Genomic DNA, 24,684 nt, shown 5'->3' with positions numbered 1-24,684 from the left:
AGAACTTGGCCCGTGTTTCCATTTGGTTTCTCAGAAAGCCAATATCATCTCCCTGCTACTTTGCTTCTGGAGTAAGAGTCAGTTACAAATCCCAAATACGTGTCTACATTCCACGTCACTTACCAATGCAGGCTGTATGGTGCTGAGTAAATCCAGGAGGACATTTACAAGTGAAACCACCAATAGTGTTGACGCAAAGGAACTGGCAGTTGTGCTGCTTTGTTGCACATTCATCAAGATCTAAAATACCCAAGAAAACATCTTTAACTTATGTTCCCTGTGGAGTATCTGAGAATTCAGCTGGACTTGGAGACAAGTAATTGCATATAAGAAAACCCGATTCAAATAAAGCCTTTTGAATTAACATCTTATTTTCCACAGTGGCTTCCAGTTCCTCTCACATGAAGCCCACATGTAATGGATGGGACTTTGGAGCTACGCTAGTGTCCATGCTAATGGTGGGTTACGCACACTGCTCTGATCTCTCTGAAAGATGCTGTTACATATGTTTGTTCTTGCTGTAGTCAATAAATGGGAAATCACCATCTTCATGAGAAGCAGTGGCAGACTGCAAAACAGTATTGCACTGAAGCTTGCTATCACCCCAAAAGAATTTCCCATGCTAAGAAATTTTTGCTGCTCTAATTTGTCTGGTTTCAGTCAGATCTTTGCTACCAAGAAAAATAAATAAATTAAATTATAATGAACACTTCAAAATCCCTCCTGCACTGCTGTCCCTTATTCAGCATGCTGCAGAGGTGGTAAGTTAAAGCTCTGTTGATGCTGGACAATGCACTGCAAACCATGCTCATCTTTGCATGTATTAGGATACACATATCACTGAAAAATCCAACTTAAACCGACATGCTTATCAAAATAAGATCAATCACATTACTATTGGTTACAATGTCTTTTAAGATCAGCTGCCGTCAGACTGCAAAAATTCCTGTGGATCTGTTGTTCATCCAGATCATCAAAGAACTAAATGAAACATCAGTTCCATCCTGTGCAGGCCAATTCCACTGTCTTTAGTGGAAATAAAGACAGTGGAATCAAGGAAACAGATTTACGTCATTTAAATGTCCTTGGATTGGCATTTGCCTGTGAAACACAGAGTTTCTGCAGTAAATTATTTTCTTGATTTTTACCTTTGCAGCTTCTCCCATCTTCTTGCAGGATGTACCCTTTTGGACATGAACACTGGAAGCTCCCCTCTGTGTTTTTACAGATGAAATTGCATGGTTTGGGGGACTCATTACATTCATTCAGATCTAGAAGAAGCAAAACCAGATACTTCAGTGCTGATAACCAATAGTTGTGATAATGTTTTTCAAAATGCTCAAGAGATATCAGAAGGAAATAAAAATTCCCAAAGCATTCTAAAGAATGACATTTCATTTTCTCATTTTTCAAAAGCTCTGTATTTCCTTCTTCAAATCAGCTCTTGGTAATAAACTTTATACACATACACCATAATGAAAAACCTACCTATGCAAAGAGTGCCAGTTATATCTGTAGTATAGCCAAGGTTGCAATGACAACGATAAGATCCCCTCTCATTGATGCATTCTCCATTACGGCAGACATCATGAATAACCTTGCACTCATCAATATCTGCAAGGAAATGAGGGTTAGGTCACAATGGAACAAGAACTGATTTTATACAGCTTCAATAGATTGCTGTGACCTGACACAAAAAAACCCCACACTCTACGTAAAATTAAAAAATTACATTAAATAATGAAATACTGCACAGATCCAGGAGAAATACTAAGTGGGAAAATAGCATTAATCTAACTTTCAAATGAAATGAACAAGCCTTCAGTGGAAGTGAACAACTGGAGCTGATTATGTGCTAGCCGCTGTCAATCAAACATCGCTTTGCTATGATATTCAGAAAGAGCTCTTAATCTGTACCTACAACATACTTAAATGTGAGAATGCAAATTCCCATTCCAAGTGCATGTCAATCAACTGGCATGCAATATAAGTGTCTGCCGAGTTGGGATGGATGCTTTGTCATCCAGGGCCTTTGGCTATGTACCCTCCTCCCAAAGGGCTGTACTCTCTCAACATGAAAACTCTCAGAAATTTTTGACTGATATCCAAAATATTTAGGACCACATAGTGTGCAAATATGCAAAAAGAAAGTTTATAATTTATCACCTAATTTGGAACTGTGTAAGAGAGCTGTTAACAGAAAAGTCAGTACCTGCTCCATTAGACATGTATCCCCGGCCATGAGGGCAAAGCTTCTTGAAGGCCACAGTGCCTGGGAAGGGGCAGACCTCACAGTTTTGCCCCCAGCCTCGGCCACCATCGCAGCAGCATTCAGACTTGGTGACAGAATTCCTGTTGCTTGATCCAATTTGACACATACTTTGTAAGACTTCAGTGAAGCAGTAGCCCTCCCTGTTGTCTGGAAAACAAATTATGCATCACGGAGAATCCTAATGGTGACGACCTCCAAAGGGTCACGAGATATTAGGAATTTAGTCAGAAATATAAAAGAAAGGGCATACTTCACCCTGGGACTGTGGAACTGAGAGTGAAAGACTACCAGCAGTAAGAAAGAGAGCACGATGTCTAAGGGAAACAAAGAAGACAGGAAATTTAACAAAAGGTGGGAGACAAGTTACATTATGCTTATAAAGATATGTTTCTGTTCAAGACCAGAGGAAAAGGACTGGCTGAAAATCAGGACCAAAGACAAGGAAGAGCAATTCCCAGCTGACTGAAACCACCAACAGCTTTCACAGCAAATCAACACCAGCAGGCTGACTGAAGCAGGCACACAGTTAGCATGGGAAGAAATGAACTTGCAGGAGGGCACCTACTTACAAAGGCTCCTTCCTAAAAGCATGTAAATTCAAGAGCATGTTTACTCACTATACAGTTCTAAATCCAATTTCAACCACAATTTCTGCTGTCAAAGTGATAGCTCATTAGGATGTGACTTACCAAGGCATTCATTCTGGGTGTCACTGGCAGTGAATCCCTCATTGCATTCGCATCTGTAACTTCCCACTGTGTTCACACAACGGCCATTCTCACAGATCCCAGGTTTGGTCTGACATTCGTTTTCATCTGTGTTTTTGAAACGATATGACAAAAATCAAGTTCATTACTGGATTTATACAGGTGAGAGAGCTTTGTATGGAGCTGTGCCTTCTGCCTGGTTAAACCTGTATCATTTTTCATTACATTTTAAAAAGAAAAGTCTTGTATTCAATTTTCAGAGGCAAGAGCACCATCTTGTTACTTCTTTGACCATCTTGTTACTACCTTTTCTCTGATATATATTCCTCACTGGTTCTCACAATTTTTCATAGTTACAGCTGCATTACTGAATGCCATCCAAAGTTTAAAAACAGTTCTGTTCTACTCTCATTCATGCTAGCAGAGATAAACAAGCTTACAGCAAGGGGCTGATTTCTCTGCTTCCTTCATTCCAAGCAACTCAGCAGCAGCACAAACTGACTCTAAAGACAGCTACATCCAAATTTTCTACTTACTGCCCACATGTGCACACCTGAACAGCAAAGCAAAGCATGTACACAGCACCAGTAGATCCATTACACTGGTAGTTGTGTAATTCTTCCCCTGAGTTCCTTAACACTTTGTTAAATGTAAAATTTTCAGCTCTGCTGAGGAACTGTGTGTTTCAAGAGCTTCAACACGTCAATGTCACTTACCTATACAGCCTTCCCCATCTGGTCTGCGCTGATAACCTGGTCCACAGATACACATATAGGTGCCAATTAGGTTTTTGCACTCCATCTGTTTTGAGTCACAGTCATGAATTCCTTCTTCACACTCATTCTGATCTAAAACACAAGGTTTAGACTTCATTATATAGAAGGATGATCCTGGAAATTCACAACAGTAAATTCTGACTTTGGAATCTCAATCACAAACTCTATAGGCGATTTTATTGTGCTAAACTAATCATAAGATATCCTACCCTAGAGCAAATCAATTTCTCCCAAATGCCCATTTTCAGGGCAAAACAAAACGGTATCATCTGATATGATCTCATTTTATGCAGATGTATAGATTTACGGGTAGGACAGGGCTAATACAATCAACTGCGTAATGCAAACCATAGAATTTCATCCCAAATTCTTTCTGACTCAGTTACTTCCTGGGATTAAAACTCTGGCCCAAAAGTGTAGTGAGTCAGAGACCTACCCCTGCAGGAACTTGAAATCATTATCCCTAACAGAGGGTCTGGTAGGAGCTTTACCTCTGCACATTCTCCGGTCCTCGCGCAGAACGTACCCCGCGGGGCACTTGCATTCGTAGGATCCAAAAGTGTTCACGCAGCGGAAAGCGCAGAGCAGAGGGTTCTGAATGCACTCATTGACATCTGGATTTGGAGAGACAAAGACCATGGGGGAAGCTTTTGTAGAACTCAGCAGACTTGAGTGCACAGGCTTCACATATGGGCAAGTCCACAGATCCTGGTTCAGTGAGGGCTACAATTTAATAGCTAGGGACCCACGGTTCTGTTCCTCGTGGGTTTCTGCAGAGGAGCAGGCACCAGGCATGCCAGGATGCTTGCACAGATACCTGAAGTTTCAGTATCTTCAACAGCAAGCAGCCAGTGGAAATAATTTCCAGATCCATGCTGCCAGAAGAGTCTCTTCAGTTCAAATTGCATCTTTTCCACATCTTGTCTCTGTTTTTATGACTGGTTATTTTTAAATTCTAGATACACTAATTCAGCTTCTTCATAAACTGAATTCCATAAAACAATATCCTTAGTAGAAACATTATTTTGAAGTCCATTTACATATGCTCTGGGCTACTTGAGTAATTAGTGCTATATAATGATGTTTATGCACTCTGCTAAGTCCTCCCCTGCAATTTCAGCTTTTACCCAAATTCCACAGGGAAGTCAATGAAGCTCTAACTGAATATAAAACTAATGCAAGCTGATGCAAAAGTAGAAGCATTCATTTGTATGGGATTGCAAACAAATAGATTGTGGCAGATAATTTAAGAAGAGCTGTGTCAGGTCAGAGAAGAGTGTCAGAACGTCCTAGGACATTCTCCTCTTTGGTTGTAACAGGAGAAGAGTATTAAAAAAGCTCCATACCATGTATGCAAAGATCTCTCCCCTGATAAAGCCTCTCAGTTTAAGGACTTCCACAGCCAAAAGCCACAAGCAAACTATCAAGTTTAATTTCCACTGATGGATTCCCACACAAATTTGTACTATCTCTTTCTGGGTCAATTTATATTTGTGGCCTTACTAATATTCTGCAGCAAAGAGTTCCACAACTTCTGTAAGTACTATGAATATAAAAATGTTTGCTTTGGTTTGTCTAACATGCTCCCTCTATTTCTGGTACCTTTACCACCTGTGGCTTTATAAATTTAAATCATATATCTCTTCAACCACATTTTCCACAGTGAAAAATTCTCCCATCTTTGTTACTCCTCCCCTTCTTTGTGCATTTTTTAATTTTTATTTTTGAAATGAGAGACTAAAGTGTAAAAAATATTCAACCACGGGGTGCTGTGGTAATTGTTTAGCACTATATTTGTATTTTCTAGTTTGTTTCCTGTTTCTTTCCTAATGAACCCAAGCAGCCCATTTTCTGTTTTCACCATTACTTCACTCTCTTCACTCAAAGGTCATCCAGGAGGTGAGCAGAAACCACACACACAATAAGCTGCATTTCTGGGGACTGTCCTGGAGAGACCACACCCCAGCATGCTCCTCTCCAGGCAGTCCCTTAGCAGACACTACCTGAAATCCTGCTCACCCAATCTCCAGGTAGAAAAAGGAACCACAGTTTAAGATGAATACAGGAAGGAGGAAGCTATTTTTCTACTTCAGATAAAGATGTATTGTTCCAAATGTCCCTATTTTTCTTTTTAAGCTGTTTTACCCTCTCAGTTGTTTCTGAAATCAAGAGAGTGTTTCAGCACACAACTACAACAGTCCTTTAACACATGGGAGTCTCACCTTCACAAGTCATCATTGGTCCAGGCTCAAATCCCTCAACACAGGTGCATTCAAAACCTCCCACCACATTCCTGCAAGTTCCATTTCCACATGGGTTTCCAACAGCACATTCATCAGTATCTGCAAGCAGTTAGATCAAGGCAAGAATACATGGTTATACTCAAACAAAAAGGCATAAAATCTATTCTGCTGATATACAACCAGGAAAATGCAAAATCCAAGAACTCACCTAACTATCAAATTAAGTCACAGACTCAGCATAATTTGGGATTGCTAGAGGTTAGCTGGGTCAAAATCTCAGCCAGAGCAGGACCACTTTGGAACAGATCAGTCAGGCCCTGCCCTGTCAAGTTTTAAGCACCAGCAGGGATGCAGACTCCACAGCACTGGAGTAATGTAACCCCATTGCTCCTTACTCCATGTTTAGCATTCAGGAGGTTTTTTTAAAATGGAAGATGAACAGCTATACTTACCTACACACTGAGCTCCTTGTAGGATGTAACCATATGGACATTCACAGCGGAAAGACCCATCTGTGTTGATACACTGACCAAATCTACAGTTATCTGGATCAAGGCACTCGTCCACATCTTAACCAGAAATACAAACAACACAGTAAGTGCAACTGATTTCATGTGCTTTTATACTTTTTTCAAAGAACAAGTGTTGTTAGGGTGAGAAATGTTCCTGAGATCAGGAAAAAAAACCCTACTATTTGAATTCTGATGTATTAGGTTTAGGACACAGACTCTGCCTTGCAGGCCAGCTTTCAATATGCAGAAAAGAAACTGATTTTAAATGTCAGATAAAAAAACTCTCCAACTGGGGTTACAGGGAGAGGAGTAGATATGAAAAGCAGTAGTCATCCAGCGCTCCTTAAATGAAAGCTTTTGCCAATATGGATGAAGTGCTGTTTGTCTTGGGAGAGAACAGAATGTACTGAAGGGATCTGGGAAACTGCGGTTTGCACTTCTGGAGGATTAAAACCATTTACTGTAAACAGGCTACACAGATTGTATAAAGAAAAGACAGGTACACTATGTGATCATATTCTAGATCCTACATAAATTTCCTAGCAAGTCTGCTCAGCATAAATTAAAGTGCCAAATATACTGCTCTAAAAGAAGTTTAATTTATGAGAGCTGAGATATTCAAGATTGAATTAAAAATTGGTATGAATAATTGGAAAAAAGAAAAAAAGAGCATATATGAGTTTCCCCACTTCATGGCTTCTGGAAATACCTGCAGAGGTGTTACTCTCAACTAAAATGGAGAATGGCTTATGGGTAGAAAATGGCATACTGATGCAACAACAGCATTGCACAGCTCAAGCACTTACCCAGTCTTGCATCACCAGGTCCAACGAGGATGCCAATTCCAAATGGACAAATCTGTCTGAATGCCTCTGTTACAAAAAAAATTAAAATATCAAACCATACCTTGGTGATCAGAACTATTTATGAGCTACACAAGTAACCACTGATACCAGTTCATCCTCCTCATATTCAAGTCCTGACAGATGGGATGTATACAAACTTATAGTAGTCACCGGTTAGTAGCTCCTTAAAGCATGCCAATCTCTACTTCTAGAATAACTAATACATTTTACTATAGGTAGGCTGAGAGTAGAATTTCTAGGTTCAGCTTAGAGTGAAGTCACCACTCAATTTCCCAGTCCACAAGATTTTCTGTGTGGTTTTTGAAGATTTAAAGATGATGTAAGTCTTTTGAGAACAAGACATTCTTTATGTTTTGTTGCAGAATGCATGTACTTCCTTACCTGTGCAAATCACCCGCTATATTCTTGACATTAGAATAAATAAGAAATTCTAAATTTCCACTCTGCTGGACCAAAATGCGACAGGGATACTTTTACAGTCCAGCATTACAATGCAGCCATAAAAACAACATTACACTCTCTTTAGTTGAAATACATTAGCTGATCTTTGCTGAGGCAGAACAAAATAGAACTAAATGTAGACACACACCTGCACTGAAAGTGTCACGCACTGCTAGGCTCTGAGTGGGGACCTGCCTGCTGCTCAAGCCTTCAGAAGAAGACTCAGGTGGCAAATGTGCTTCATCTTACCAGCCTGCACCCAGACAGCACTTGATGGAGAACATGTGTGAGACAACTGTGTACTTTAGTTTTTTTCAAGAAATAATTCCACTGCCCATGACTTGCCAAGACATAAATTTCCCAGACTCAAACAATTTAAAGCTATTTCTTTACTAAAAGATGAGAAAAATGACCTGGACATCATCCTTTGAGAACAGTTTGGACTGTAAAAAATGTAGGTGCTGATACTTCAAGGAAATGCTTTTGCAACTGACTTGCTCCAGGGCAACGAAATGAAACATGCACAAGCATTAAACGTAGGAGAAATATTTCAACTGGCACATCTGATTCTCTTTCCTTCTCTTGGCTTTTGTAAAGATTGTCTGCAGAACATCTACATCTACTTATTAATTAAATTAACTGCATTAATGTATTGCTGAAACCAGTAATGCTGTTAACCACAACTGTCAGCATGAATTAAAGTCCATTCAGCAAATTGCACCACGATGGTACAAAGGCCTGTTGACTTGTTTGGTGCCTAGTTACTCAGTCTTACACAGGGTACTAACAAAGGAAAGTATTTCTTTAGCAACAGCCTAGGGAGACTTTCCTTCATCAAGGCCTGTGTTTTGTCACTCTCTGCTATTTTTGCAAGTCATTATATTGATAAGATTGCAAATTTAGGGTTTTTTTAATAACAAAATGTAGTCACAAATGTAACAGGGAGATTCAGATATGGATGTAGTTTGACTGCTATTTTTTTTTACATTAGATTTCATGCTTATGGTACCCCTTCCTACACTGATTTGAAATTAGATGAATTCCATTTGTGTCTTGCAGGTATTTCCACCCACAGCCTATCAAGGATCTACTTACTGCTTTCCGCTTTCTGTATGTGACGCCTCCAGAGCAAAATACTCAGCTCCTAATCATACTAACAAACCTACAAGCAAACAAGGAATAGACCTGAGACTGGACAATGCAAGCATTATGTTTTTTGAGACTGCAGTGGCCTCTACTTTACAGATGACAATTGTTAAACACCTCCACAAAGTTATTTTTCCTAATTCCTTCTTATAAGAATCCCAATCTTCTTTCAGTTCTGAGAGGCTCGCATGACAGTAAGGTAGCCTAGTCAATAACGCACCATCTGCTTCCTCTGGGCAGAGCTCACAGGGATCTCCCCATCCCTGTCCCTTTAAGGCACAGCAACACTCTTGTTTGGAGTGGTTTCGAGACTTCGGCACAGAACATTTTCCATCTTCAAATTTGGTAAAGCAGTAACTCACTCTCAGATCTGCACAGAGAAAAACTCATTAGGAGCAGCTAGGGTGACTTTGGCACAGTTTTCACTTAGAGATGTTAACTGCAAAATTACAGGACACTCCTCCCTCCTCCCCAAACACCCAGCTTCCACCTGAGTCCATCAGGACAGAGCATTATTGTCCCTGACTGGAGAAGATCTGGAGACAGAGGGGAGCTTCCTAACTCAGAAAAGGAAAGCAATGGAAAAGTCATGGAAAAGGACAAATTTTTCTCTTTTTTTTTTCTAACAGAAGTAGAAGGGCTGTACTCCCCTATCTTCACCTCACTCCTCTTTGTAAAAGCTGAATATTGGCTTAATTTATTTATATTTCATTATTAGTAAGAATCACTTGAGTCAAGAGATTTTAATCAACTTGCAATGTTAATACTGTGTAGTGTTAAGAAACAATTTTCAATAGCTTTTTTCCTTCCTCATTCTTCCCTGAGGCACACACAAAGAAAACTGGTCCAGTGGCACTGTATTTTACTTCCTTAAGCTGGGTAACCAGGATGCTGGAGCAGAGCTGAAATCACAGACCACAAGCATCCAGCAGGCAAAGAGCTGGCAGCTCCCTGTGTTGGCAGGGGAACAGCAACAGGGCAGTTGTGGAAGCAGCTGCTCATCCAGTTTTCCGGCTGCAGCATCAATGCTGGGCAATGTCCAGATTCTACAGAAGTACAAGGTAATTGAAGTTCTAAACAAAACTTGGTTTGGCTCGAGATACTTGGAAAAAAAAAACCCCAAACCAAGAAAACAACCAGTCTTCTCCAGGGGATGGGGAGAAGCCCACTTACAGTTCATACACCCAAGTATGCATTTTCCTCTGACACTACGTGTAAACAAAAGTCTGTTTTCATAAAGGAGAAGATCAGCCTGCAACCTTTTTTATGGTTTTGTTTCCGGGGGGGGCAGGGGAGGGTATTTTGTGATTTTTTTTTTTCCTTACCTGAAGAAAACACCACCCTCAAACTGAAGAAACCTCATTTATACAAGCTACAAAAGCACAGCTAAAACAGCCATGCTTCTTTCTTGAAGTTGAGTGAAGTAACCGTGCCAAACTGTATGGTGGTTTGGAGACTTGGATGAACATTTACTGCAGGTTGGATTCATTTTTACCAAAACCACAGTTTCATTTAGCCCACTGTGAAGTAAAGAACTCACTATGGTGTCAACAAGCATCACTGTTCTGTGCCAAGCATAACTACAGAGGTCCTTATAAAGGTCTTACTCATCAGTGATTCCCACTGTGCGCACTGTGCATAGGACATTTAATGATGTATCTATTTAATAATTTCCAAAGTCTTTAAAATAACTCCATAATTTGCCATGCTTATTCTTTATCCACAAAATAAACTAACCTGTGGATTTTCATTACAACATGTTCGGCTTCTAGCATCTGATCTCTGTCTTAGTGCCCATGTTTAGACTCTGAACAGTCTATGTGGTAATCTAGGAGCCAAAATGAGCTTCAGACTTTTCTAAGCAGATGAGTGCTTATTGTCCACACAATACTGTTTGCAAATTTTTTCCACTGATCTTTTTTCCAGCCACACACTTGTGGAGAGGAATGGCATATAACAAGTGTTATGGTGAGTTTGATAAGTGCTAAGAACAGCCTTATTCCTGGAAATGCTGCCTTTAGCAGTGCACTGCAGTAGTCTTCTGCCTGTGTTTGTGCTCCACCTCCATATAAGACCCATCAAGTCTATACAGAGTCCAAGTAGCCTCAACATTTCTTCCAGTGGTGCAAGAAAGGGCTGAAGGGCAACACAATTTCCTCACTTAACCTGGTGTATTTAACATTATCTTCACCCCTTTTATTGTAATGTTCTCTTTAATGACTAACAGATGTTAGGGCAAGACAGAACCTGGCCCCAACTAAAGAATTATCATGTTTTCCTTGTGAAAAACACTGTTTGAGTCCAGAGTCTTCTTGTTATATTAGAAACAGACAGCTAATAAGGCTTTTATAAAACAGCAAACAACTTTTCAAATGCCAGAAAACAGGAATGAACTTACCTTGGCATCGCCTTCCTGTGGAAGACAACACAAAGCCTTCTGGACACAGACATTTGAAACTGCCTGGAGTGTTGCTGCATGTGCCCAGGGCACAAATTTCCGGCTGTTCCACACACTCATCAATGTCTATAAGCAACGTAATTAAAGAGATGAGAAATAAAATGTTTACACTGGCAGCTGTACTACATAAAATGTAACCTTGCATCATCACCAATAGCTAACGTATTTGACAAACAGAAAGGTAAAAAAAAGAAAAAAAAGGAACAGACAGAAAGGGGAACAAGAAATCCAGGTGCAAAATCTTGGGTTAGTTTTCAAACCCTCATGCAGTGGGCAAACCTCAGCAATGTATCATCAACCAAAAAATCTGGGATTAGATTTTTCTTGGGATCAAATAGCATAGTTCTGGTTCAAATAAAAATTGGAGAGACTTTTTCTGGGAAGCGAGTGACTTATTAGTGGCTACAGTTCAGTACTGTACACTGCCACAAAAGACATTATTCATGTTTTGGTGCAGAGGAAAGTGGCAACAACTGTAAGTAGCTAGGGAAAAGACAGGAGGATTGTTCTGTACACACCTTCACATTTGTCATTCTGCAGAACATATCCAGGAGGACAGATACATCTGAATGATCCATCCAAGTTCTGACATGTGCCTGGTGAGCATTTTCCAGGATCCAGTGCACACTCATTGACATCTAAAAGAAAAGAAAGACAGTTCATTTGAGATAATAGCTGTTAACTTCTAAGGAGCAGAAGAGTCCTTTTCTCATTCTATTGTCACTATTTTCTTCTGCTAGGTACAATGATGACAGTGTGACAGTTCTCTCTGACCTCTTCTTCTGTTTTACTAAGAACATATCCATAAGGTTTCCTGCACTTTCTACCCTGAAAGAAAGCACTCACCAATACAAGTCCTTCCATCCAGAGCCACTTCGTAGCCATCATTGCAAAGACATTGGAAGGATCCGATTGTATTCACACACTGACCGTTCCTGCAGAGCATTCCATTTCCACTTGCACATTCATCCACATCTAAGAAAGATAATGTTGAAAGATATATAAGAAACCTGCAGCAAGTGGAATTTGGTAGGTGAGATTTCTGTTTCACCTTTATCAGCACAGTAGCTGATAATACATAAATAATCCCCTGTTTCAAAAGCAAGTGAAGGGAAAAAAAACTCTGCTGGTCTATGTTATAAAACTTCCAAAGCAATAGTAAAAAAAGAAATGGCATATATCACATGCACACATTTAAATGGCTGCAGAAAGTGAGCAGTGAATAATCAAAGAGGCCTTCTCAGACTGAAGAAATAATTTTTTGCCTTTAATCCTGCAGACATGCAAGGTGCAATCCTATCTTAGTAGAGAAGATGTCTCTAGTGGTAATTTCATTAGAAGCAGAAAGCCTTAGAAACAGGTAATTTGTCTCAGCCAGCACTCCTTACCTATGCAGTCATTGTTGTGTGAGAGGATGAACCCTAAGTTGCAGCGGCAGTTGAAAGAGCCAATGGTGTTTCTGCAGGTTCCATTGCCGCAGGCATCCCTCTCACACTCATTAATATCTACAAAGGAGAAAAAACAAGCAGCAAGAATTTTAATTACTGAAGAAGAAAGGAAATCCTGTAGCTTATCCCGCTGCCAACACTGAAGGGAAAAAGGTTGCTGTATCTCCCCGAGATTTTACATAGGTTTACACACTTGCTATTAACATCTACAAAAATAATCAAGAGTCCAACAGTCATTTATCAAACTGTAGCTCCTCTCTAGCCCTTCCCAAAGTAAGTCTAAGCTATCTTTAACAATAAGCATTCTGAAATCTAATCTTGCTCAGACAACAGACACTATGCTAACAGCTGTGAATAGGTTAAATACAGAATCTCCTTTATAAAGATCACTGTTTCTGAAAAGGGCATTTTTCTGGCAAGAAATCTATCTTTCACTTAACTCTGTTAACAAGTAGCCTGTATACAATTGCCGCATTGCAATATTCATCTATTAAATTTCTCACCTAAAGGAATAATTGAGACAAGATGGTTCAGAAAATTTGAAGAATGGAACATTTTCCTGAAAAATGAAAGCATTAGCTGTTCGTTTGACAGGAGATGCATTTTTAAAGGTTCACTCCACTGTAATGAGATGTTCTTCATTCACTGTCAGTTCCTATCATCTCTTAATTGCCATCTATTGGTGTTCCCACACCTTTGCTGGTAGTAAATGGCTCACAATCTCAGTTCTTGTAATGCAACTCCTTATGACAGAGAGGATAGACTTAGTAACTATCTTAAGAGAAGCCAAAGTACAGCTTAATTTGATATACTTGCCTATACACATTGTTCTGTCATCATTGGTCTTGAAACCATTGTGACAAATGCAGTAGAAACTTCCAACAGTGTCAATACACTGCCCGTGGCTGCAGATATTGGGAATTTCTTGACATTCATTCCGATCTGAAAAAGAGGCACAGTGCAAGTTAAGGTCTCTAAACTGCAGGGCTGGAAAGATGTATGAGCAACAACCATGACAGAATCAGTGCACAACCCTAATTTAAAATAGTATTTTTAACTTACAAAAGCATTACTAAGTTAATACCAGAAAAGGGGTTATTTGCTTGTAAATTATCTTTTATATTTGTGAGGCTGAAAGAAATTTAGCATAAAAATTATATTTACCAAAACTAAATTCTTACTTGAGAGAAAGTGCATTACCATGGCTTTCAAAAGTAGAATTAGTGGCATGAAGATTTCTGAGTGCTCCACATTGCAGTAGATAAGAAAGTCACATACAAATCATAGTTTGCATCCTTCTCATGAAAGCAACTTCTTGCCTTCAGCTACATTTGATTATAGCAGAAATTGCTTGATTACCTCACAGAAATCACACAAAGCAGAAAGGAAGATGAATGCCACACTTTTCTTATTAAGCTTAGAGAGAGATAAAACGCATTGTAGATTATCTACTTATTGTACAGGATCAAACAGCAAGAAGAGTTACTGCTATATGGATTCATTAAATGATCTGCCAACATCAAACACTCAACTGCATGATTCTGCAAGAGAGATGGGGAAAGCTATCCTGCCAGCATGTGATACGCTGCCTTATGATGGCAGGGCATCTATTACACTTGTTTAACAGCTGACTGCTTCCTGCTACAAATGCTTTCAGGCAGGATCCAGGACAATTTTCTCCATGAAAAATTAGAAACATGAATCAAATGAGGTATTTTTGTTGACCTCATTGCCAGCAAAAGCTGCTTTGATTCAACAGGCTTCCTGGCATTTTGTCTGCTGCAGCTCCAAAATACAAGAATTGAGGTGCTGCCATAAGCCTGTATTAGAATTGATTAGATTTACTACTTCTTCTCTACACGCTATTTGGCACATGGATAATCCTGATGGCATCTATTGCCAGTATTACTATACCTCAGCTGGGGCCACTAGTAACACACTCTGGGTGGGTGTTCACTGTGGACCAAGGTCTCCCAATGTTATTAATGATACTGCTGCTAATTAGAGTCTAAAGGAGGCAGAAAGGAAACCATGCTGTCTTAGGAACTCCTAATCATCACAGCTCAGGAAAGTCAGAGATGAAAGAAATACTACAACTCTGGTGCTTCTATAGGCAAATGAATAATGGATTGAAGTCCCAGGGAAAAGTCACTTCTGTTAGGATAAACAAAGAACACAGCAACTTTTACAAAATTTGGGAGGCAGAATTGCCTTAAATGCCAAAAAAGGGTTTATATGAAAAAGTATTATACCACAATAGATAGCACCAGAAGAACAGTATTTTGACAGTAATATAAATGCACTACTCATAGTACTAGTGGCTGTGATACATCAGCTTTGATTACATAGGTTGTAACTACTGGAGTGTGATCAATTTGAGTGCAGTGACATGACTGATTCAGCCCTGCAAGGTGCTTAGCACTCTGCTCTCAGCAGAGGGCTGGGAATTTCCTTCCCTTGCTAGATCAAGCCCTTTATCAGCTACTTTTATTTTAACTCTAATTGTGTGACTTTATTTTCACTAAATATAAAATAAGAGCAAAATACAGGGAAGTGTTACTGTTCGTGCCAATTTATGTGCAGTATTGTAACCCATATCAGAACCTTCCCTGACTCTTCCTGTACTGCTGTAACGAACCCATAACAACAATTGCATTAGGAACATATTGAATATTTACATGTGCCATTGCATAGCTTAACAAAACAAAGTTTTAGTTCTCATAGTAGTGTTCTGGTTGCTCCTACACCCTTTTCCCTAAAGGGTCACATGAAACAATGAAAAACTGTACTGCAGGGAAAAGTACACTTCCTAAAACCCAAGTACTCAGAAGCAAAAACCCAAGGAAAATGTTACCAGCTTCCATTGTAATTATTATTTTGTTCAGAAATATATATGATATTTACAGCTGCTTGGCCCACAGCAGTCTTTATTATCTCTGTAATCCTTCAAGTAATCAAGATAACATGAATGCCTCTTTGGACTACAGTATTATAAGAAAAAAGCAAATAGATTAGAGAACTGCAGTCCCACTCAGTGAGCATTTAAAGACAATGTTCAGGGAGCTGTTTAAGTCCACATAAAAGTTAGAAAGTTTAACAATAAGTTTTTTAAGCTACTTATTGCATATGGGCTAGCAGATAAGTCCACTTTATCAGCAGAGACCCCAGAAAGCAGCAAGTTATTTGTAAAAATACAAGTGGCAAAAAATTTACTAAAACACATCCAGCAAATTATAAGAAACCTCAAAGAATTTATAGAGAGAAAGGTCTCTGTCAGGACCACAGCTGAATTTTAAGTGTCAGAAAATAGTTAGTCAAAAGGCAGTGAATCATTTAATCTTTTTTCCCTAGACATGACATGGGCTAAAGACAACTGCCTGCAGTTGATGGATAAAGTGGAAGACAAATGTCTTCTCGGGTGATTAACTGTCATTTATGCTTCTGTGGGGTGGGCCCATTAGTCTTCTGGGAATTACCAGAATGTTTATGGGATGCCCTAAAAGGCTTTAGGAGGAGGGCTCCTGGAGCCCAGATCATCTGGTATACCATCTTTCTGAAGGGTCTCTTAAAATCTACTACTTTCTGCACAGTCACACCGGAAGTACTCACCAGTGCAGCGGCCAGTTGATGTGAACCTGTAGCCAGGTTTACAGTCACACCGGTAGCTACCAGCTGTGTTGACACATTCTGCATTTTGCTGACACACTGGTCCATTTTGGCACTCATCAATATCTGTCAATACACAAAGGGAATTGGATTGTTACAGTAAGCTGACACAAGAAAGACATCAAACCACTTCGGTTTTAGTGTAGGAGTATTACCTTACCCTGACAGAGGAATTTCTTTCTAATTTTGGTAAACAAAAAAACCAACGAACCAAACACCAATATATTGATGAAATCAGGTATTTGGTCATGTTTCCAAACCTACATGCTCCCAAACCTACATTATCCCAAACCTACATGCTCCACATTCCTTTCCACAGAACTTATATAATGGTTTTCTGAAGGAGTGTGCACAAAAGGCTTGCTGCAACACTTCACTTGGGCAGATTTCAGTCTTAAGACTGCAATCAGAGTAAGCTGCTATGTCTGCAGAGATCTCCACTGGAGACTATGAGGATCTCCCTTGATCGTAACAGAGAATCAAGACCCGTGTTGGATATCAGTAGACAAAACTTTTGAACTATTTTCCTTCCTTGAACTGCTGCAAAAACAGAACTTTAGTCCTTAGAAATGTAACTATTCCACTTAGAAGCAGCATCCAGAAGATGCTTCTACTCAGAACTCTCGATGTCTTGCTTGCAGTACCTATGTTGTCAGTAGTCATAACCCACTCCAGAGTCTGACAGCATAGTGCTGTCTTCAGTTTCTCCATTAAACTGACTAATACAATGTTAGGAAATGTGTGAATTGGAAAAAAAGTACCATGTGTTTATATTATTTACAGAAATCTTTGTTCCATTAGAAAGAAGTATCTTGGAATTAAAAAGCTGTGCTCATGCTCTGACTCAAGACTACATCTCTTTTCCTGGCTTTACTGTCAAACATGAAAATAGTATTTCTTCCCATGACTGCTGACTCATGCTCCTTCAGGGCCTTAGATACCTGATGGAAAATCTGGTATTTTCTATGCAAAAGAATTCAAAATGTCTGAATTAACATAGACTTGTTACACTGATACCACTATTTTCCCCTCATTAAGGGTGACTTGCAAGTATACCAGATTTGCCAGTGTCTGAATTGCCAGCTGGTGGAATCCTGTTTCTCTCAATGAGCTCAGAACTCTACCTTCGCAGATCAGTAGCTTGTCATTGTAGAAGAAACCCACAGGACACTCGCATCGGAAGCTGCCAACCATGTTTATACAGATCCCATTTTCACACACTCCAGGAATCTCTCTGCATTCATCAATATCTGCAAGAAGAAAGTTTTTTAAATACATGTAAAGTAGCACTTCACAAAATCTTCTGCTACAGAGTATGTCCTTATGTATTTATCTTTACGAGAATTATTAAATATATAATGAGAGCATCAGAATGCTCCCAACTGCACTAGACAATGAGTCATTCCAAACTGTGGAAATATAGATGTTTCCTATTTCCTCAGGTTCTGACTCTTCACTACAGTGAAGATATATCCTGTCATACTGGAATGCAGAGGGTGGCACACGCCCTTCCTCCTGTCTCCCACCCACAGCTCTTGGTGAACCTCCTCATCTTCCTATTACAGTGGAGTTATTGAGAAAAGACAAACAGAGAGAATGTAACTGTCTTTGGTTTAACACAGGAGAGCACAGCTGAACATGAACACTTGTCAGGGTCAGTTTTGCACTGTTTTACTGTTGTTAATTTAAAAAGCCTTTCATATTTGGGTGACATGGTTTAGTGTGAGGTGTCCCTGCCCATGGCAGGGGGATTGGAACTGAATGATTCTAAGGTCCTTTCCAACCCTAAGTATTCTATGAGTCTATGATTTTTATGTAACAGTTTGAAATTTCCAATGCCAGGTAACATCTGAAGTGCTGCCAACACGTTATTAATTAGAGGCAGCCAGAAATTTCCAGTGCTATATGCATACCTGGGTTAAGTAACTGATTTTGGAAGAGGCAAAAAACCCAGCTGCTATTACAATTAAATGTCATGCCTATTTGGTCCTTAAGTTACACATCTTTAATATTCTGACAATATGAAAGAATTCAGACTTCTCCAAAATCTCTCCCTTCAGTAAAAACTGCCACAGTCCCATGCCCTGTGCCTACAGAATTAAGGGACACGAGCAACTCCTGTGCAAAAGCAGCAAGGTGAGTCTCACTACAGCTAGTGAGACCTGCCAAGATCCCAAAGCAGCAGGGAAAACCTGTGATTTGCTCAGTGTAAAGATCTGCGTGCATCATTCCCACTGTAATGCTGCATGCACTGGGATGAACTGGTGGCCTCTGTGGGATGGTGCTTCAGTTTGTTCCTGACTGCAGCACTCCTGGCACACGTCAACTGCTACAGATTCAGCTTTTACCTATACATGTTAGCATGATCCAAGGTCTCCCTGGTGATGCTGATGAATGGCCCAATTAGCTTGAGTAGACTGAGCAACAATTTGGGCTAATGCTAAGAGCTGGAAGGGAGACTTTGCTTCTATGAAATGACCTGGTAAACAATAAATACTGTATATTTCTGTAACTTCTTCAGAAAGTACATCCCCACTTTACTAGAAATATTTCCACCTAACTAGCTCAACACTGTATCGCAGCAATAGCTTAATGCTAAAGAACCTGATTACTGCCTATATGCTGCCTCTTTGTTACAGAGCACATTATCTGCTTCTTATTTGCATTCTTGTGTGGATAAAAACAAAAGAGTCCCATCAGGGATTTACTCAACTCCTTGTCTTAGAATTCCTCATTCTCTCCCTTCTTTTTGTTTTGCAATTTGTTACTCATGATTCAAATGTTACACACAATAACATATGTGAGAAATATTCCAGCTGAGCAGAAAAAAGGATTTTCATGTCAAACCACTACACAGGGGGACTGATGTGAAATGGCAGATTAAATCTCTGCTTTAGTTTGAAGGAAAGACTCCTAATTCCTCTCAGACCAAATGCTGGTTGGCCTTGCTCCCAGACCTTATTCCCAGTATCTGTGCCTTGCTCATGTAGACCTGATTACAGTTTCTTTGGTGCTTTATGTTGCCTTGATTACAAGCAGCAATTGTCACTGCTGCCAGCTAGGAGGAGCTAGGCAGAACATTTGCAGGCTCAGACTTAAATGAAGGGTTGAACTCCTTTACGCTGTTTAGTTGTTATTCCTCTGATGAAAAATATAATTGGGAAAACAAATCTCCCTCTCCCCTGAGCAGAGGTAGCATGGAATTTATTTCAAAACAGAAATTACAACTCACCAACTGGTAATCCTGTATAAATGTCAATGAAGAAGCCAGGCCTTTGACTTCCACAGAGTGTGGAGAATTCATCTGCAACAGGAAAACAAGGCAGTGATTATAGTAGTTAGAATTAATCAACAGTCAAAATTCATTACATCGCTTGTCCAAGAAAATTCTTCTTCTCCTTCAGCACCTGCAGGGCATGCAGAGGTATACAGGCCCTTCCCCAAGGCTCACCATGAGATGTAGTTAGTATGCACTTAGGTTCTCATTCAAAGGCCATTGAAATTAGCAAATAAAAAGATGGAGAGGGCTTGGGATCACATGCTGATTTTGTTTTGCATATGCTTATCTCTGTGCATTACAGTTTTTGCATATGAGTCCAAATCTGACTTTTAAAAACCTGAACCCTAAGTTGGAAATTATTTGAGTAAGTGTCTAGGAAGTTTGCTCTTAAAGCAAACTACCTTGTACCAGGGTGGGATGTCCTGGGCGGAACTTTTCAGTCTTACCCACCGTGGAGGAGTTCTGTAAGCTCATGCAATTTGCCCAAAACCTCCCACATTTTAACATTTAGCTGCTTGTCACAGACCATTCTCAGAGAAGACCAAGGTACCTTTGTAAACCCATAGCTATTGGTAGCTGAGGCACAGCAGACACCATATTTGCATGGCCCACCAGGATGAACGCATACCACTCCACATACGCCTTCATTGTGACTGGGGCCAATCACCTCCAGGTCAAAAAAGTAATCAATCCCTTCATTTTAGACACACAAGAGCAGACAAAGACAAAGCATCTCTAAAAATACTACACCCGCTAATATTAATTATGATGTTACCATGGCTTTGCAATGCAAAAACGTACCAGTGCTTGGGATAGGACACTGTTCACAGGGCTTATTCCACGCACGTCCAATGTTGTAGGAACAGCAGCACATTTTCTTGGTCATGTTAAAAAGCAGCTCACCATCACAGGTTTGATTGTCAGCATAATAATTCCTGTAACACAGACTTCTTCTCATATCTGTGAAAATGAAAAAAAAACCCAGGCCAACGCATTAGCAACCCGTATGTAAAATGAAGGGTTTAAGAGATGCCCCCTTCACACAGGTACTTTTTCGAGCCCTGTCAAGTAGATGCTGCAGCACTGTAGAATACTACAGAATAGCTTGTCCCTAGAAAATGACTCTAAATGTATGAAAAAGTTAGCAACACAAATATTCAAGAGCAACTAACATAGCTGTAACACTGATCAGTCCCAAAGGATTTCATATTGGCCTTTTACCTAATACTGAAAAACACAAGCTAGTTCATGGTTCCCCCCAAGAACTGTACATAGCTTGTGACTTCATTCTGTGAGGTCTGAGTAATTTTAGTAGTGTTTTACATATAGAAGCTTTTAAAGCTGAGGTGAAATTTGGAAGGGATAAAACATGGAAAACATCAACTAAAGGAGAAATTCTGATGAGGTACTGAAATATGTATTAAAAGTGATCAGCCTTGTTTTATTTAATGAAATTATCAAAGAGGCTTGATCTGCCATTTAGTTAATTCTTGCATAACTAAATTCAGAGAAATAGTTCAGATTTGTTCCCAGTAAAGCTCTGGCCCAAAGCACCAAGATAAAGCTTTAAAAAACACACAACCCATACCCATGCAGTTGTTTCCTCCATTGACTTGCATGTAATCAGGAGGACAGATGCAGGTGTAGTTCCCAACAGTATTGTAACATGTGCCAGGTCCACAAATGCCAGGTGTATCACACTCATTCACATCTAGAAGAGAACAAAAAGCAGTGAGTGGCCATGGAAGATTTCTCATTGTGCTTCTGAAAACAAAAATGTCTCACTAATGTCTGAGGTAGGAAGGTGTCAGTGGAGGAGAGATGAAGGGGCTCTGAGTGAGGTCATGGTGGAGCAATGCCCACACAGGGAAAGAAGCGGTGGCACAAGTGGCCATGGAAAGCCTGGCTCTGATGTGAAGATGGTAATTCTGATGTCTAGGCAGTCTCAGAGACAGCAATTTGGTTTTTGCATTTGTTGCACAAAAATAGTACTTGAGGATCCTATCCAACACAAGATGTCATGTTTAATTCAAGAGACTTTAACCTTTGTTTAAAAGACAACAAACCAAACCCAAACAAAACGGTGCCCCCCCCCCCCAAACCTCAGTTCTTAACAGTTCAAAAGGATTTCATTAGCTTTACTATTTTAAAGTACCTTTGACACACCCCTAAGGAAAAATACAGAGGTAGCTTTTCTTTAACATTTGTTGAGCTACATAAGCACGATATCCATGAAGCACTTAAGCCTTAATTTAGGACCGGAATCTTTTGTATTTCTGCAGTGTCTGGCACATTATGGGCATTATATTAACATTACTAACAGTCTAGAAGGATGAAGACAGCCTGTACAACAGGAAATTTAAGGACTTGATGGGTTGCTTCAAGTTTTATATCCAATACAACCTGATATGTTATAATGTGATAAATACACACTACTGACTGTGCTAGCGGAAGGATAATGTTTTGCAGTACAGTATTTTCAACTGGATATTAAGATCAGCAGGAGATAAAACAAGCAGTGGAAAAAACCATTGATACACTGTAACCAGCCCAGCAGACTCATAGGACAAGTTTGCTTCTTATCTGGCTGCTTATTCATTACCGATTACCAAACAGCTACTTTTTTATAGCTGGTTAGCAAATTATGTTTTACTAAAAGAAAAATTGATAGGTTTTCTGGTTTTTGATCAAAATCTGATGATTTTAAACACAAATCTGCATATATTTCAACATGGTCAAGAAGAAATTTTCTCGCTCTCAATGAAAGGCTCCAACTTGTTCCAATTTTCCCATTATTAAATTTTACACTGCTTAATCTGGTTATGTTTCTTTTCAATGACAGATTAATTCTGCATATTAATCTGTAATCATTTTCTAAGAATGAAAGCAGAAGACTAGTAAAATGAAGGCTACATACCATCGCACACTCTAGTCTCTTCATTCAAATAGTATCCTGATGGACACTGACACTGGAAGCTACCGAATGTATTAATACATTTCCCTCCTTGGCAAAGTCCAGGCAGTTCTTGACATTCATCAATATCTGTTCAAACAAACCCACAAATATTTAATTCATGCTTTTCTATGAAAAGTAACACTGGCTGAAGAGTTTCGTATTTTTAGCTGTGTAAATATAGGAAAATGTAAATGTTACCTTCTAATATAACTGTAATGGGATTTGGTCGGAACCCTTCGCCTCCAGGGCATAGAACCTTATATTCAGCTGAAAACAAAATACATTTATGAACCTAAAACAGTAGAAACATTTTCAGCACAATTATCTTGGAAATTTAATCAGATTATTACAGGTAACTTAAATGTAAAGTGACAAATTAACCAGATACGAACATTAGGTTTTACTCTGTAAAGTCAACTGCTATTCCATTCCATAATGTAGTTTTTTGTGTAACAGCAAGCTTGCTCAGAAGTGATAATAATATTCTGACTAAATAATCTTTTCAAAAGACCAGTTAAGTTTTTGGTAAAGACAGGTGGAAACCTGTCACCTGCATGTACACAATAAATGATTACACCAGTATTTGAGTCACCTGGCTAAATCAGAAAAAACCCAAACACACTGTATCGCTGTGTTTACCCAGGAAAGCTGACTTACTTGTGTTCACAAGTGGGCAGTGTTCACAGGGAACTCCCCAAGCTTTGCCCAGGGAGCAGCAACAGGAGGCCTTGGAAACACCTACTCCAATCTCATTGCTGCAGAAAGTGCCGCCGTTATCTCCACGAGTTTTAACATCCAGGTAACAATTGCCAGATCGTGTATCTGTTCGGAATGCACATAATGACAAACACATGAGAGAGGAGAACACATCACGTCATCTCAGGATGAGGGATACCCTCAGATGGCTCTCATTTCTTATAGGAAAGCCAAAGCAAGTAACTTGTGCTGTCCAGGAGGGCCCAGCTTTTCCCACTTAGGACAGTGGTGCCCATTCCTTGGCTTTGTTGGGACTTCTCACAAAGCAGGGAATTTATTGTCTGTGACCCAGAACAGTAGCCAGGCCTTTTCTTATTCTGATTCACACTTTCACCCACATTTGCACATCCTTCTGATTCCAGAAACCCACTGCTTTCTCCTCTCATTGAGGTTAACAACCATGAAAGCATCTACTAAATGTTACAAATTTCAAATACATTTGAATAAGAGGAGCACCCCTACACCCTCTTAAACAAGCAAAAGCCAAAAAATATCAGGGGATTACTAAGCAGTTGGAGCATAACACAAAAGCATTCCCATTGCTTGTGAAGCTGCACCTAGCCAAGCTGCATTCAGTGCTCCAAGAGCATGGGTGGCTTTGTGCTGTAGCTCCATTCGCCTGCCATCTTGGGGCCAGCTGGATGTTGGTTTAAGATTGTTGAAATTTCAACTTGACTCATGCCTGCTGTAAATTGTGGACAGCTGTAACAAGCCCCAAGGGGTTGGCTCTGGCAGCCAGGCACTGCTGGCATGCTACATCACTCTGGACATACTCCTGCTGCACTATTACAACTTCTAAACCAGGGGCGTTGGGGTGGGAGTTGGAGAGTATATTCCAGCCCTTTTCCATGAGCTGGAACACTATTCCTAAGCAGTTAGCCTTGCAGCCCCTCTGTCCAACTTCACTTATAAATAACATTTGTAAATGGTCCCTTACCAACACATCCAACGCGGGTGGGATTCAGCTCAAAATCAGGAGGACACTCACAGGTGTAACTACCAGCAGTATTGATACAGGTGCCACTGATGCAGGTTGTGGGATCTGCACATTCATTAACATCTGCAAGAAAAAACAGCACATGGTAAGCAAATATTCGAGGACAGTGCAGACCATGACGTATCAGGTACCATACGCTGGCCACCACAAAGCCATTAGA

The 24,684-nt window shown here is 39.9% G+C and overlaps 1 protein-coding gene across 3 annotated transcripts in view; it reads right to left on the bottom strand.

The window, feature by feature from the left end:
* FBN1 (fibrillin 1) overlaps positions 1-24,684 on the bottom strand; it is a 151,639-nt gene that overhangs the window by 8,602 nt on the left and 118,353 nt on the right. Inside the window, exons 37-61 of one of the 3 annotated variants that reach the window (XM_061347354.1) lie at positions 24,465-24,587; positions 23,429-23,593; positions 22,970-23,038; positions 22,733-22,858; positions 21,404-21,526; positions 20,617-20,775; positions 19,768-19,839; positions 17,660-17,785; positions 16,479-16,601; positions 13,686-13,811; positions 12,810-12,926; positions 12,268-12,396; positions 11,940-12,059; positions 11,362-11,487; positions 9,184-9,333; positions 7,317-7,382; positions 6,451-6,567; positions 5,978-6,097; positions 4,247-4,369; positions 3,696-3,827; positions 2,962-3,087; positions 2,213-2,419; positions 1,489-1,614; positions 1,149-1,271; positions 124-240 (exon numbers count right to left, since the gene is read on the bottom strand). In XM_061347354.1, coding sequence (XP_061203338.1) covers positions 124-240; positions 1,149-1,271; positions 1,489-1,614; positions 2,213-2,419; positions 2,962-3,087; positions 3,696-3,827; positions 4,247-4,369; positions 5,978-6,097; positions 6,451-6,567; positions 7,317-7,382; positions 9,184-9,333; positions 11,362-11,487; positions 11,940-12,059; positions 12,268-12,396; positions 12,810-12,926; positions 13,686-13,811; positions 16,479-16,601; positions 17,660-17,785; positions 19,768-19,839; positions 20,617-20,775; positions 21,404-21,526; positions 22,733-22,858; positions 22,970-23,038; positions 23,429-23,593; positions 24,465-24,587 — 3,111 coding nt within the window. Of the gene's footprint in view, positions 1-123; positions 241-1,148; positions 1,272-1,488; positions 1,615-2,212; positions 2,420-2,522; positions 2,587-2,961; positions 3,088-3,695; positions 3,828-4,246; positions 4,370-5,977; positions 6,098-6,450; positions 6,568-7,316; positions 7,383-9,183; positions 9,334-11,361; positions 11,488-11,939; positions 12,060-12,267; positions 12,397-12,809; positions 12,927-13,685; positions 13,812-16,478; positions 16,602-17,659; positions 17,786-19,767; positions 19,840-20,616; positions 20,776-21,403; positions 21,527-22,732; positions 22,859-22,969; positions 23,039-23,428; positions 23,594-24,464; positions 24,588-24,684 lie in introns of those variants that run through there. The other 2 variants (XM_061347351.1, XM_061347352.1) reach the window with 2 other exon arrangements.

Source organism: Neopsephotus bourkii, unplaced genomic scaffold, assembly GCF_033783945.1.
Source record: "Neopsephotus bourkii isolate Nb327-2 ecotype Australia unplaced genomic scaffold, CSIRO-AGI_Nbou_v1 NB_318, whole genome shotgun sequence".
Classification (NCBI taxonomy): Eukaryota; Metazoa; Chordata; class Aves; order Psittaciformes; family Psittacidae; genus Neopsephotus; species Neopsephotus bourkii.
Note: the sequence above shows the minus strand (reverse complement) of the source record. Positions and strands in the feature narration are given on the sequence as shown.